This window comes from Siphateles boraxobius, unplaced genomic scaffold (assembly GCF_051911475.1).
Source record: "Siphateles boraxobius isolate OS27281-9 unplaced genomic scaffold, OSU_SipBor_1 22, whole genome shotgun sequence".
In the NCBI taxonomy this organism is placed as follows: Eukaryota; Metazoa; Chordata; class Actinopteri; order Cypriniformes; family Leuciscidae; genus Siphateles; species Siphateles boraxobius.
Genome location: NW_027508833.1, coordinates 8,797,034 through 8,810,807, shown reverse-complemented (window position 1 = coordinate 8,810,807; position 13,774 = coordinate 8,797,034). Strand labels below are relative to the sequence as shown.

The 13,774-nt window shown below is 39.8% G+C and overlaps 2 protein-coding genes across 2 annotated transcripts in view; one reads left to right on the top strand and one right to left on the bottom strand.

The window, feature by feature from the left end:
• The window catches only part of trappc12 (trafficking protein particle complex subunit 12), a 41,162-nt gene extending 30,999 nt beyond the window's left edge, over positions 1–10,163 (top strand). Inside the window, exons 8-12 of the mRNA XM_077238575.1 lie at positions 2,651–2,724; positions 4,409–4,507; positions 8,264–8,367; positions 9,108–9,195; positions 9,605–10,163. Coding sequence (XP_077094690.1) covers positions 2,651–2,724; positions 4,409–4,507; positions 8,264–8,367; positions 9,108–9,195; positions 9,605–9,847 — 608 coding nt within the window. The 3' untranslated portion in view covers positions 9,848–10,163. The remainder of the gene's footprint in view (positions 1–2,650; positions 2,725–4,408; positions 4,508–8,263; positions 8,368–9,107; positions 9,196–9,604) is intronic.
• A 936-nt stretch (positions 10,164–11,099) lies between these two features.
• Positions 11,100–13,448, bottom strand: adi1 (acireductone dioxygenase 1). Its single transcript, XM_077238594.1, has 4 exons — positions 13,323–13,448; positions 12,247–12,366; positions 11,972–12,151; positions 11,100–11,887 (listed from the first exon to the last, which is right to left on the bottom strand). Exons 1-4 carry the CDS (start codon positions 13,446–13,448, stop codon positions 11,771–11,773), a joined length of 543 nt encoding a protein of 180 aa, XP_077094709.1. The 3' UTR covers positions 11,100–11,770.
• Between the last annotated feature and the right edge of the window lie 326 nt (positions 13,449–13,774).

Below are 13,774 nucleotides of genomic sequence, written 5' to 3'. Positions count from 1 at the left end.
AGCACACCCCAGACCAGTGGTCTCATGTCCGGTGGTCTCAGCGCCCCCCATACCAGTGGTCTCTAGTCCGGTGGTCTCAGCGCTCCCCAGACCAGTGGTCTCATGTACGGTGGTCTCAGCACACCCCAGACCAGTGGTCTCATGTCCGGTGGTCTCAGCGCTCCCCAGACCAGTGGTCTCTAGTCCGGTGGTCTCAGCGCCCCCCAGCCAGTGGTCTCAAGTCCATTGGTCTCAGTGCTCCCCAGACCAGTGGTCTCAAGTCCATTGGTCTCAGCACTCCCCAGACCAGTGTTCTCAAGTCCGTTGGTCTCAGCGCTCCCCAGAAAAGTGGTCTCATGTCCGTTGGTCACAGCGCTCCCCAGTCTAGTGGTTTCAGTGCTTGCCCGGCCCAGTGATCCTGGCCCTCTCTTGCCCTGTGGTCCTGGTCTTTCCCCTTTCCTCAATGCTTCCAGTAATGGCTACCATCGTTTTGTGTGTCTGGGCTGCACATTTCCCCTGGGGCGGCGGTGTCTGCCACAGCCACAGAGGTCGACTCTGAACTGGATTATTTTTCTGCCCCTTGAAATACATTTTGTAATATATTTTGACATTTATTTTCAGTATGAAAAAATACAAATACATTCCTATCACAACATATGTATATATATATATATAAATATATATATATAGAAAACATTATAAATATATAGGAACATTTTTGAAAAATTTACTTCACCATTTACCATCACCTTTATAATTTGAGTCTATAGATTCCTCCAGCCAGAGAGAAATCACTCTCAAATAACCTAAGAAAGAGCTGTAGATTGTAGCGTTCTATCAAAACAGATAGCTGACACGTTCTATAAGTCTTGCATGCTCGATTTGACTTGCTCACGTGTTGTTTTGGTGAAGACAGAGATAAATACATGCTTCAGCATAGCTATGAGGAGAGTCTGTGATTTCAGATGCCCCCCACCGGTCCACCGCCTGTGCGTCTGATGTGGTTTCAGCGGGACGGACTCCCTCCGTCATGGGCACATGTTTCTGAGGGAGCTGCCAAGTGCTGACAGACTGCTGGCACACCTTTACTCTCACCCTGAGATTTGTGTAGCTGTTCATTGCCCTAGTTTGCCTCTGGCAGCATGAGGATTTTTTGGTGAGGATGAGAGGTTAATCTGAGGAGGATGGGTTCAGTTCGATGACAAACATCCTATAATGTGCGTTGAAAGTGCAAATTTTGTCTGAGCTGTGGGTGGCTCAGGTTCAAAGCAGTATCATCTTCAATATAACCAATATCATTTGCTGTCCTCCATTTAGTATACTAATAAAATGGCAAAAGCCCCCCAAAACAATGTGACAAAAAAAAAGGTTTTTATTTTTAAAAAATTTTACTCGGAATTTCTATTTAAGTAAAGTCACATTTATTTATATAGCACTATATACAATACAGATTGTTTCAAAGGAGCTTCACAGTAATAAACAGAAAAATAATTATCAATGATGCAAACAGAATTCAAACACACTGCTGTAAAAAAGCTCTAAAAAGACAATAGTGTCATTATTCAGCTCAATTTAGTTCACTGTTGATTCAGTTCAGTTCAATAATTCTGTACATTTCATCAATTATGAAATGAGTTCAATTCAGCTATAAGCAATAAAATTCCTTTTAGTATAATTGTAAAAACATCCACCTTCAGCTCATGTTTCACGTGTCTTTTTGCTGTGAAATCTTTACTTGTTAAACATAACAATAACTTTTATACTGTTTGTAATATTTAAAGATGAACACTTACTGAACTGAAGCATCTTAGGTTTACTTTATTATCCATACATCATTTTTTAGAAAAATCAAATGTGAGTCTCAAATATGATCATCAGGCTTTCGAGGAAGGTTTATTTGTTCATCTCTCGATCATCATTGTGTTGCATTGCATTATATGTTTTAAAACTGTTGAAGAGCTTTGATCATAAATCTAAACATTTAAATATCATACTAACACATTATTGGCAGGTTTACAGGGACGACTGATATTTATATGCATTTTATGTAATTATCTTCTATACTGTTATAAAAAATCTCATTGATTTACATTGGAAACTATCAGAATTTAATCTTATCTTTTGTCCATATAAATATCAGCATGGTCCATATGAGCAATAAAAGCCTGATGAATCAAATTTCCCATAAAAAAAAAATCTGACTATTCTTTCATATAGTTCTAATTGATTGACAACCCTATTATTACTTTGTATGCACTTCAGGAATATCATAATTATCATTGTGTGTTTATGCGGCAGGCATGAGGGTGTGTCGCTCTCTTTCTTCTGTTCAGTTGCAGTCTCACACCCATCAGTACTGAGACATACGCTGAAGTCTGTTCATGCACACACACAGATCTGAGATGAGATCGGCTTGCTGATGGGGGTCTACAGTGAGCCAGAGGGGGAAAATAAATGTGATTGTCACTCTGTCTTTTCCTCCTGCACTGTAATTCCCACCAGCAGACAAATAATTGATGGTTTGTAGCCGGGAAAAGGATGGAAAGACTGCAATTTCCAATTCCAGTCCATTTGCTCAGTCTCTCTCTCTCTCTCTCTCTCTCTCTCTCTCTCTCTCTCTCTCTCTCTCTCTCTCTCTCTCTCTCTCTCTCTCTCTCTGTGTGTGTTTCAGCCTCGATCCAGCTGTGGAGGTCACGTCTGAGCAGGGTGATGTACTCCATGGCCAACTGTCTGCTAATGATGAAGGTACATGGGCGAACAAACATACAGACACGTATACTCAGTCACACGTTTATATCTGTCCTGAATCATATCTGTATGCATACAAATACACTCTATCTAGGGTTATAAATCATAGGGTTTCCTTCAAGCAGTTGGACTGGATAGTATTGAAATGAGATAAAATAGGTTTTCTGATCATTGTTCTATTGGTAAAAACGTGTCTATGTACACATACTATACCTATATTGTATACGCTTAGATTTAGATTGTCATTAGCTGAAATTATATATATATATATATATATATATATATATATATATATATATATATATATATATGCCTGCTTTTTTGCAAGTTATGTTAAATGAGTGCCATCTGCTGGCTAAAGACTGTAGTGACACACATATAAATTGGTTACCAGACACACAACAAAGAAACTCGCAATCACAAATATGAATTGTTGTTGTAATGAATATATATATTGTATAAATGTCATATATGGATTCCCTGAAATTTTTAGCAATGCCAACACAAGGTTTTTGTTGGTGAAAACTGTTTAAGAGTTTTCTGTTTGAATAGTTTGAGTCCTACTGGCTCATAAACCTTATAGGAATAGTTCATCCACAAAATGAAAATGCTGGGTTACACTTTATTTTAAAGCTCTCCTTGTTACAGTGTAATATGGTAACACTTTACAATAAGGTTTCTTTTGTTAACATGAAAGGTAGACTGTGTAACTTGTGTCCCTCTAGCGGTTGTGCTTTGTCTCTGCGTGACTGCGGAATAATATGTTTCTACTGCTCATAAAACATTCACTACTAGGCTTAAGAGATATAACCAGTTCAGATGAAAAAGATCTCAAGCTGACTAGCTGAAGACGTTACTGTAGGTTTACCTATTAATAGACACGGTACTTCCTTAAAAAACAGTCATTTGCTCACCGCTGTTGTTCAAGATCCATATGCTGTATTTTTTCTATGATACTCAAAATGACAATTTGCGAAGATCCTTCACACAGGCTGCATTTAAAATGCATTAAAAAGTATCTTAACAGTGGTTCAATACACCTTGTGCACTATATATTTTAGCACTTCTGAAGTCAGCTGATGCTTTGTGATTCTGTCATCATTTACTCATCCTCATGTTGTTCCAAACCTGTATGAATTTCTTCTACTGAACACAGAAGATATTTTGAAGAATGTGGGTTACCAAACAGTTGACAGACTACATTGACTTCCATTGTCTTATTTTCCATACTATGGAAGTCAATGGCATAAATGGTTTGGATGAACTAGCTCACACAGTCTTCCTCTCGAATCTCAAACTGACATGATGCATTTGGCCTATTCCTCACACAGCACTATCAACTGACTGCAGAAAAGGGGGAATGTAGTCGTATAGACGTCTTCTATGGAATTTCCGTTGTGATTTTGTGTTCTTTTGGAGCTTGAGAGTCATGGTCTCTACAAATTGTCGTTGAATGGAAAAGAGCTGCATGGAGATTCGTGCAGAAGTTAAACAGAATACAGGTTTGAACAACAGAATACCTAGGAAAACATGAAAGAATTGTTAGCTCAGAGAGAATGTTGTTCTTCTGCAAGACGCATGCAGTTTTGTGTATTAACCGCTAGAGTGCCAAAAGTTACACAATGTACCTTTCATAAAAGCTCATTTTATTGAAATGATTTCCCCATCCTGTCACATGAAGGACTATGTTCTGGCAGTGGAGACGTATCACTCCATCATCGAGTATGAGCCGGAGCAAAGTGTGCAGCTGCTGAGTGGAATCGGACGTATTTTCCTCCAGGTGAGAGCAGGGACTCCTGAACACCACTGCAATACTCACCTGACGTCAGGAGGAGACACTGAGTCACATGACATACCGCCAAACACATTTCAGGGACACCTGAACACCTCTGCATTACTCACCTGACGTCAGGAGGAGACACTGAGTCATATGACATACCGCCAAACACAGTTCAGGGTCAACTGAGCACCACTGCAATACTCACCTGACGTCAGGAGGAGACACTGAGTCACATGACATACTGCCAAACACAGTTTAGGGACACCTGAACGCCACTGCAATACTCACCTAACGTCAGGTGGATACACTGAATTACATGACATACCGCCAAACACAGTTCAGGGACATCTAAACGCCACTGCAATACTCACCTGACGTCAGGTGGAGACACTGAGTCACATGACATACCGCCAAACACAGTTCAGGGACACCTGAACGCCACTGCAATACTCACCTGACGTCAGGAGGAGACACTGAGTCACATGACATGCCGCCAAACACAGTTCAGGGTCAACTGAGCGCCACTGCAATACTCACCTGACGTCAGGAGGAGACACTGAGTAACATGACATACCGCCAGACACAGTTCAGGGACACCTAAACGCCACTGCAATACTCACCTGAGGTCAGGTGGAGACACTGAATCACATGACATACCGCCAAACACAGTTCAGGGACACCTAAACGCCACTGCAATACTCACCGGACGTCAGGTGGAGACACTGAGTCACATGACATACCGCCAAACACAGTTCAGGGACACCTGAACGCCACTGCAATACTCACCTGGCGTCAGGAGGAGACACTAAGTCACATGACATACCCCCAAACACAGTTCAGGGGAACCTGAAAGCCACTGCAATACTCACCTGACGTCAGGAGGAGACACTGAGTCACATGACATACCGCCAAACACAGTTCAGGGACACTTGAACACCACTGCAATACTCACCTGACGTCAGGTGGAGACACTGAGTCACATGACATACCGCCAAACACAGTCCAGGGACACCTGAACGCCACTGCAATACTCACCTGACGTCAGGAGGAGACGCTGAATCACATGACATACCGCCAAAAACAGTTCAGGGCTGAGGTTTCTGAAGGAAATAGCAGTAAAGTTTTAGAATGTGTCTTGTTTTGGGTTCAGTAAATCAAGTTCCCTTTCGAATGGTCACTTCGTATTGCGTAGCTATACGAAGTGGGGGAAACTCCTTTTCCTCGATTTACTGAAGCCTTTATGTAAAGCGCGTTTGCAGCTGCACAGCTAGAACATGAGCGTCTGGCTCGCTTATAGACTGCGCTGCGGCAACTGCATATTCAATCCAGCACATCCAGCCCGCCGAGGGGGTGTGACCTCAGTCTATAATAGTCCCCGAATTCGCCATTATAGCAGATTTTTACTCCTTCAGCGACAAACTTCACGTCTCTGACCATTTATTGAGCCTTCGCCGTCGAACAAGCCTTCAGCCTGAGCGAGCTACAGTTCAGCAGACGACACATTCAACCGTGTTTCTCCTGACGCCGTCTCTCCTGTGGCTATCCGGCGATATCCTTTTCATTATTCTTTGCATATCTGTGTGTTTTATCTGTACGAGCGTTGTTTCAAATGCCTCGTGTCAACTCCTGCGCCACGTGCGGATGCAAGCTGCGGATGTGCGGCCTGCGAGAGCATGCCCATCTCCGTGCTGCGAACTCGGCTAGCCCTCTCCCGTGATGGCGACGCCGCCTCATCCACGCTTCCCTCTCCGGTCCCCCTTCAGCCGAAGAAGCGTCGCAGCCAACGGCTACCGGAAAGCATGGATGTTAGTGAACGCACGCCGGCCACGTCCCCGCGTGCCTCACTCTCTCCAGCTCATTCATTTCTGGTCCTGTTCGAGGGAGATCAGCGCCCCCCACCCCCCCCCCCCCCCCCCACACACACACGTGGCGGGCCTTGTCTCCTTCGGCGGGCCCAGCGAGCAGGACGACAGCCTGTCTATCGCCGCGTCTGAGGAAGAATGGCTGGGCTCTTTCGACCCCGTCATGGCTTCCCAGTCGACACCCAGCGCCTCTGCTACCAGGACTAATTCCGACGCGGAAATGCTTCTGATCCTGACGCAGGCGGTAGCGGACCTCGAGCTCGAGTGGGCCACGCCCGCTGAACCCCTTCGAAGTCGGCTGGATGGCTGGTTTCTGCCGGGTCACCAACAGGCCCCTCGTCACAAGCCAGCGCCATTTTTTCCAGAGGTACACGAGGAGCTCACCAAAGCCTGGCGCACTCCTTACTCTACATGAGGCCCCGCAGTTTCCGCGACGCTCTCCTCCGTGGCCGGAGCAGCGGAAAAAGGCTATGAGTCGTTGCCGCCCCTCGAAGAGGCGTTGGCCGCTCATCTCTGCCCGATATATGTGAATGTGCACAATCACATTCACATATATATATATAAAACCCGCTGCTGGCCGGTTGTATTCATGCATAAACCCGCAGTTGCCGGTTAAATTCACATATATAGAAAACCCGCTTTTGGCCGGTTACATGAGATGTATAAAACCCGCTTTTGCAGGTTATATTCCATACATATATAGACCAGCTTTGGCCGGTTATAGTTCATATATAAACCCATGTAATATTTTAGACCTGATGGTATCTGGTCTATTTATACATAATTATGCGGTTATGGCTTGTTCTGTAGGCTCAGGGGTCCTGAGTTGCAGTGCAGCCAGTTACCCAGTGCGGCGTTTTGCATGGCGTCCCCCCTGAGTTAGGGAACGAGTATTGCGTAGCCAGCCGCACTATAGTAACATGGCAAGTTGTCGCTTCAGTCGTTAAACCTGCTATAATGGCGAATTCGGGGACTATTATAGACTGAGGTCACGCTCCCTCTGAGGGCTCTGACGTGTATGACGCAGGGTAATCTCATTGGTCGCACGTCAGAGGCGCACGCGCCATTGGATGTGCAGTTGCCGCAGCGCAGCCTATGAGCGAGCCAGACGCTCATGTTCTAGCTGTGCAGCTGCAAATGCGCTTTACATAAAGGCTTCAGTAAATCGAGGAAAAGGAGTTTCCGCCACTGCGTATAGCTTCGCAATGCTCGTTCCCTAACTCAGGGAACTGAGGTTATGTGAGTAACCGAGTAGTTTTGGTTCAGTGAGATTTTTTTAAAGAAATTCATACTTTACTGTCACCTTTCATCAATTTAATGCATGAAAGACAGTTATAATGTTATGAAAGATGCCATTTCAAATAAATGCTGTTCTTTTGAACTTTCTATTCATCAAAGAATCCTGAAAATCAGCATATTAGAATGATTTCTGAAGGGACCTGAATCAACACACAAGAATATGCACTATCGTTTTATTGAACTAAATCACGAACACATAACTAATCACAACAAACACATACACACAATCATGCATACATGGGTCAAATGGATAGGGAAAGTGAATGAATCCAAAACAGAAACAAGGAAATTAAGCTATGAGAAGAGTTATTTAACCATCTGTACAGAACCATCCGTTTATTGTTTCAAAGCACTTGTTTATTACAGCTTATACTAAACCTATATATTTAAATGAATGATACTTGCAATGCTAAGCTTTTTTCTTATTTCAGAAAACTGCCTGTTATCAAATCGATGACTGCATGACTGAATGGTGTCTATTCTTTGCAAGTTACTTGTTTTTGAAGAGAATCAAAGAGTCTGTTTTGCTCTTCATGTTTTATCTTCACACAGAGAATTTAATGGTATTTAATGTTCTGTTTGTTCATATTTTTAGATTGGAGACATAAGAACTGCTGAGAAGTATTTTCAGGATGTGGAAAACGCCTGTCAATCAAAGGGAAAAACACCTAATGAAGACACCTCAGTTCTGATGAACAGGTAAAAACTGATTTCTGCTCAATAACAGCAGCGTGATGTCAATCGGTTAGTGAAATCTGTTTTAAAATTTGGAATAATTATGATTTTTTTCTGTGTTTCTTCTGATCACCAAGGATGCACTAATTTAATCAAAAATACAGTAAAGACTTTAATACTGTGAAATAGTATTACAATCTAAAATAACTGTTTTCTTTGTGAATATAATGTATTTTAAAATGTAATTTATTCCTGTGATCAAAGCAGAATTTTCAGCATCATTACTCCAGTCTTCAGTGTCACATGATCCTTCAGAAACTGTTCTAATATGATGATTTGATGCTCAAGAAACATTTCTGATTATTATCAATGTTGAAAACAGTTGTGCAGCTTCATATTTTTTTGAAAACGGTGATACTTTGATCATTAGAAAGTTCAAAAGAACAACATTTATTTGAAATAGAAATCTTTTGTGACATTATTAAATTCACTTTTCATAATTTTAATGTGTACTTGCTGAATAACAGTGTAATTTATCTGAAACTTGAAACAGAAATATGAATCATGTGACATTGAAGACTGGAGTAATGATGCTGAAAATATTTTAAATTCTAATAATATTTCACAATATTATTATTTTCACTGCAGTGCATTCAAGTAAGTGCAGCCTTGGTGAGCAGAAGATTCTTTCATAAACATAATTACTCCAAACTTTTGTCCGGTAGTGTAGAGTCTGTTTAACCTGAACGTGATGTTGTCAACAGGGCTTTTGTTTATCTGAGCCAGAATAACTACGCAGACGCACACGTGTGTTTCTCCAGTGTTTTGAAGCTTGATCCCAAGAACCCAGTGGTAAGTGCTCGTTCTCTTTCCAGAACAGTGATGATTCCATATTGTGTCGTATATATCTGAGTGAAACGCTTCTGGAACAAGAACAAATGTGGGCAGGGCTTGATTGTGTCTGTGGGGAATTGATTAGATGGTTGTGGTTTGCTATTGGTGGCTCTCAGGTGAGTGACAGGTTATAGCCCCGCCCTCATCATCAGAGAATAGATGCTGCAAAAGGGAGGGGAAGATATTCTGATTCAAGATTACGAGAACCATAAATTTAAAAATGATGTGTACAGATAAATCATTCTGTAATATTCCATAAAAAAACAAGTACTGTCATTTTTCATCTCGTGGGGACTTTACCACTAGAAAAACAGCAGCTGATGAATATTGGACGCATGTGTCAGTTCTAACAACTTTTTTTCCTCAGGCGAACAACAATGCAGCGGTGTGTCTCCTGTATCTGGGCAGGCTCAAGGAGTCCCTGGGCCAGCTGGAGAGCCTGGTGCACAAGGACCCTGCACTGTACCTGCACGAGAGCGTGCTGTTCAACCTCACCACCATGTACGAGCTGGAGTCGTCCCGCAGCACGCAGAAGAAACAGGCTCTGCTGGAGGCCACGGCCTGTAGAGAAGGAGACAGCTTCAACATCCAGTGCCTGAAGCTCGTGTGAGACCCGCAGGACCAAACCCAACACTCACGCGTCATGAACCACTTCTGGCCGAGTTGAACATATTGTTCCGCATATAAAGCTTTTACAAGTCTTACGGTGGACAGACAGGACCAAAGTTAACTTGATATGTCTATATTTGCTCCGCACGGGACAGAAAAAAAAGGGTTACACACTTTTACCCCCGTTTCAGGAATCAAGAGAAATGCTTTTAAGCACATTAAATGATTGTTTATGAGTGTAAGCTAATTACAACTGTACTGTGTATTTCTGAGAAAATGAGAAAATTAAATCTTGTGAATAAATGTATGAAAACCGGTTCTGATGTTGAGTTGTGCTTTATAAATAAAACTGTGATTACGATTGAGCACTCATGATAAGAAATATGCAAGACACAACTGACAACAATACATAAAACAAATCGGTCAGTTTTGAGATTTTAGGCTATATGACTAATGGAAATATTATTTCTTGAATTATTTTTTCTCATTCACTCAACCAGAAATCTCCATTTTACATTCCTATCTATATATTATGAAAGCTTTTACTGAGAGGTTTGTTCATATATCATTTGCCTGATTTATACATCATTTTATTCCTATTTTTTTCTGACTATTAACAGTGTTTTCTGATTTATTGAGTGATACTCAAAGAGATACTCAAAATCCACAATATGACTTTTTCAAAAACTATGTCAACCAAATGAACAACATTTTTAAATCTGGCTTTATCCGATGTTCAGATTTCTGTTCTGGATATGTATGCAAACGAGTGGATATTTAATTAGATAATGTCTCATTTGCATATTCAAAACACTGCATGTCAGAAAGCATGCAAAACAAAGGATTTTTTGGTACTCTTAATGTAATCAATCAACTGATGAAGTATGGCGATATTTACAGGTTACATTTTTACCCTATTCAATCAGTTTGAATGAATAACTATGTTGTCGAACTGTGTTGTACGGTCAGTTGTTTTATATAATTCATGTATAATGAAATCTGGGAAATGCTTTTAGATCAGTAAATGTTCAAGTAACCTCTATATACCCCAATATTATTGAAAACATGCCAGTCAACATGATTTGTCAACATGCCAGTCATGATTAAATATAGTTGTCAATTAAAAATAGAAAACTATTTTACATCTCTTTTAAAATAATTTTTAGCATAATATTTCTATATTGATACTCATTCAGTGTTGCGATGTGAATAACAAACGGCAAGCATACAAGTATAATCATATAGACAACACATTCTCATATAACCAACATCAAGAATTATTCCGTTTATTTACTTTTTATAATGTGTCTTCAGTATAATGACTTTGTTATGTGCAGTATTTTTCCATTGCAGTATTACTATATAATTTGTTCAAATATATTTTATGATGCAAATCATGTTTCCATCCACCTATTTTTATGCACATTTTGGGATGTTGCATAAAAAACACTGGATGGAAAGATGCAGAACGCCAAGATGCAGAAACTTTTTTTTTGCAACCATTTTTCTTGCGCTAGTTTATCAGGAAGTGATGATTTTGTTGTATTCTAATTTTGCGCATTGAAAGTTGAATTCGGATAAGTTGAACTTTGGATGGAGCATGAAACATGAAAACACAGTTTGTAGGCTAGTTCTTCCCCAGATCTTTTAATAGAAAGTAATGAATTAATGCTACAAAACAGTTTTAAACTCTACAATGTATCGTAATAACTATTGAAATACTAAATAATACTGTATTATGTGTTTATCATCAGCAATGACACATAAGATCTATGACTCATGATTGCAACCCCTGTCAGTGTGTTTGTTAAAGGCACTACAGAGTTTCATTCTGATGAAGATCACGTCAGCAATCCTGTTATTCGACCCTTCGTTATCTCTAAACCAATCAGATGTGGCGTCTCAGGAACGTCTCAGAAGCGTCTCAGGAGGATCTCAGGGAGTTGACGTAGGTCTTACGGATGTCAAAGTCATCAGCCGGACGGTTATACGCCTTCCAGACCGGCTCACCGATGAACAGACGCATGGCTTTAGTGTAGTTCTGAGGAGATAAACGTTGTGTCTGACAACAGCGTCTGCTAAATGACTGGAAGCAAATACTTCAGTGAATCATGAAGACACGTACGGTTTCATCAACGGTGAATCTGTGGTAGATTCCCGCCGGTAATGTGATGAGATCACCTTTAGAAACGGCCAATCGGATCCAGCGGTCATCTTTGTCCCTCACATCAAAGTAAGACGACCCGTCCAGAATATAACGGATCTCATCGTCGAGATGAAGGTGTTCTTCATAGAACATTTTCACCTGAAAGGCAGGAATCAGATTTACAGATGGATTTTGTTACATGCTGAAAATTATTCTCATTTAATACCAAAGCAATGAAGATATGCATAACCTACTTTGTTTCCATATTCAGGAAGTTTATCCGGGTGAATAGTTATAATATCCATATAGGAATAACCTCTTTCCTCACGGATCTTCTGCAGTTCTGGGTCATTTTCATAAATATCTGCATTTAACTGAAAAAAAAGAAGAAGAAGAACAGAACCATTCAAAGTGTTATTTTAGTATGCTTGACATACTATTATAGTTATTGTTAATAATTTGATTTAGCAATTATTTTTTTATATTTTCTCTTTTCACTTTAGTATTTTTTTATACATTTATACATCAATAATTATTCAGTTTATTTACTTTTTATAATGCTGTCTTCAGTAATAGTGATTTTGTTATGTGCAGTATTTTTGCATTCCATTATTACTATATAATAATTTGTTCAAATATATTTTATGACGCAAATCATGTTTCCATCCACCTATTTTTATGCACATTTTGGGATGTCACATAAAAAAACACTGGATGGAAACGCCGAGATGCAGCAACTTTATAAATAATTATTAATTATTATTACTATTAATTAATTATTACTTATTGTAGTACTTCAACTTCTTAAAGTAAACAAAAATGAGTAATGTTGCCTTGGAAACTAGCTGAAATAAAATGTAATATATAAATGAAACAAGTTTTTTATATACATTTTATTGTAATTTTGTAATATTTTGTAAAATTGTAACATTGCACTGTATACTATGGTAACTGAAAAAGAATACCAGGGTATCTATATGCTAGTACCAAGATCCTTATTGTAAAGGGTTAGTGCAGTAAAACTAAATTGTTAAATATGATAGTCATCAAAACAATAAAAGATTATAAAAAGCGTCTTAATTTACTTGAAAGGCATCCCATATATTAATTTCACTGTATAAAGTCATGTTTTTATAAAAGTGGATCATGTCAGTTATTGCTGAAGTTTTATTTCATAAGGTTCTTGTACTGCAACATTCATGGACAATGGATAAATGAGAAGTAAAATAAAATCTACTAAATGGTTCTATTTTGCATTCGTCATAAAGCGCAGAGTTTCTGCTGGTATCACGTGGTGTGCAACATTTATCTGAGTGATTCTTGACCGAACCTTCCAGTAATAAACTCCGATGTGCTGGAGCTGCTCGCGTGTCACGGGCTGGTTCGGGTTCAGTCTGTGAGGGAGTCTCTGGTCCTCACTGGACTCATCCATGTACCATGCCTCCATCCCACTCATGATCTTTCTTTTACTGTCAATGCTCATGATCCAGTTTATTCCACATGCGGGAGCCCAGAAAGCACTGGAAGGAATTTGTGGTTTCCAAAATAAAAGTGACTTATAATAATAAATAAATAAATATTTATAATAATACATATATTGCTTTTGATTTGTGTATATGTTATTTTATATTTTAATTTCAAGCTATATCAGTGATTACCAACCAGGGTACCAGATATTCCAGCTGGGACTTTGGAAAATTCTTTAAAACACAAACCAATTAAATAAATAAAAAATAATAATAGTTAAAATTGCTTAAGTTTCCACCACTGAATAAAAAAAAG

What these genes read in the sequence shown, in the direction of transcription:
- adi1 (XM_077238594.1), bottom strand. Translation starts at nt 13,448, where the DNA reads ATGAGTGGGATGGAGGCATGGTACATGGATGAGTCCAGTGAGGACCAG. An exon ending in TTCCTGAATATGGAAACAAA is followed by an intron (nt 12,152 to 12,246) that starts GTAGGTTATGCA and finishes CCTGCCTTTCAG; the next exon opens with GTGAAAATGTTCTATGAAGA. An exon ending in GATTCACCGTTGATGAAACC is followed by an intron (nt 11,888 to 11,971) that starts GTACGTGTCTTC and finishes TTATCTCCTCAG; the next exon opens with AACTACACTAAAGCCATGCG.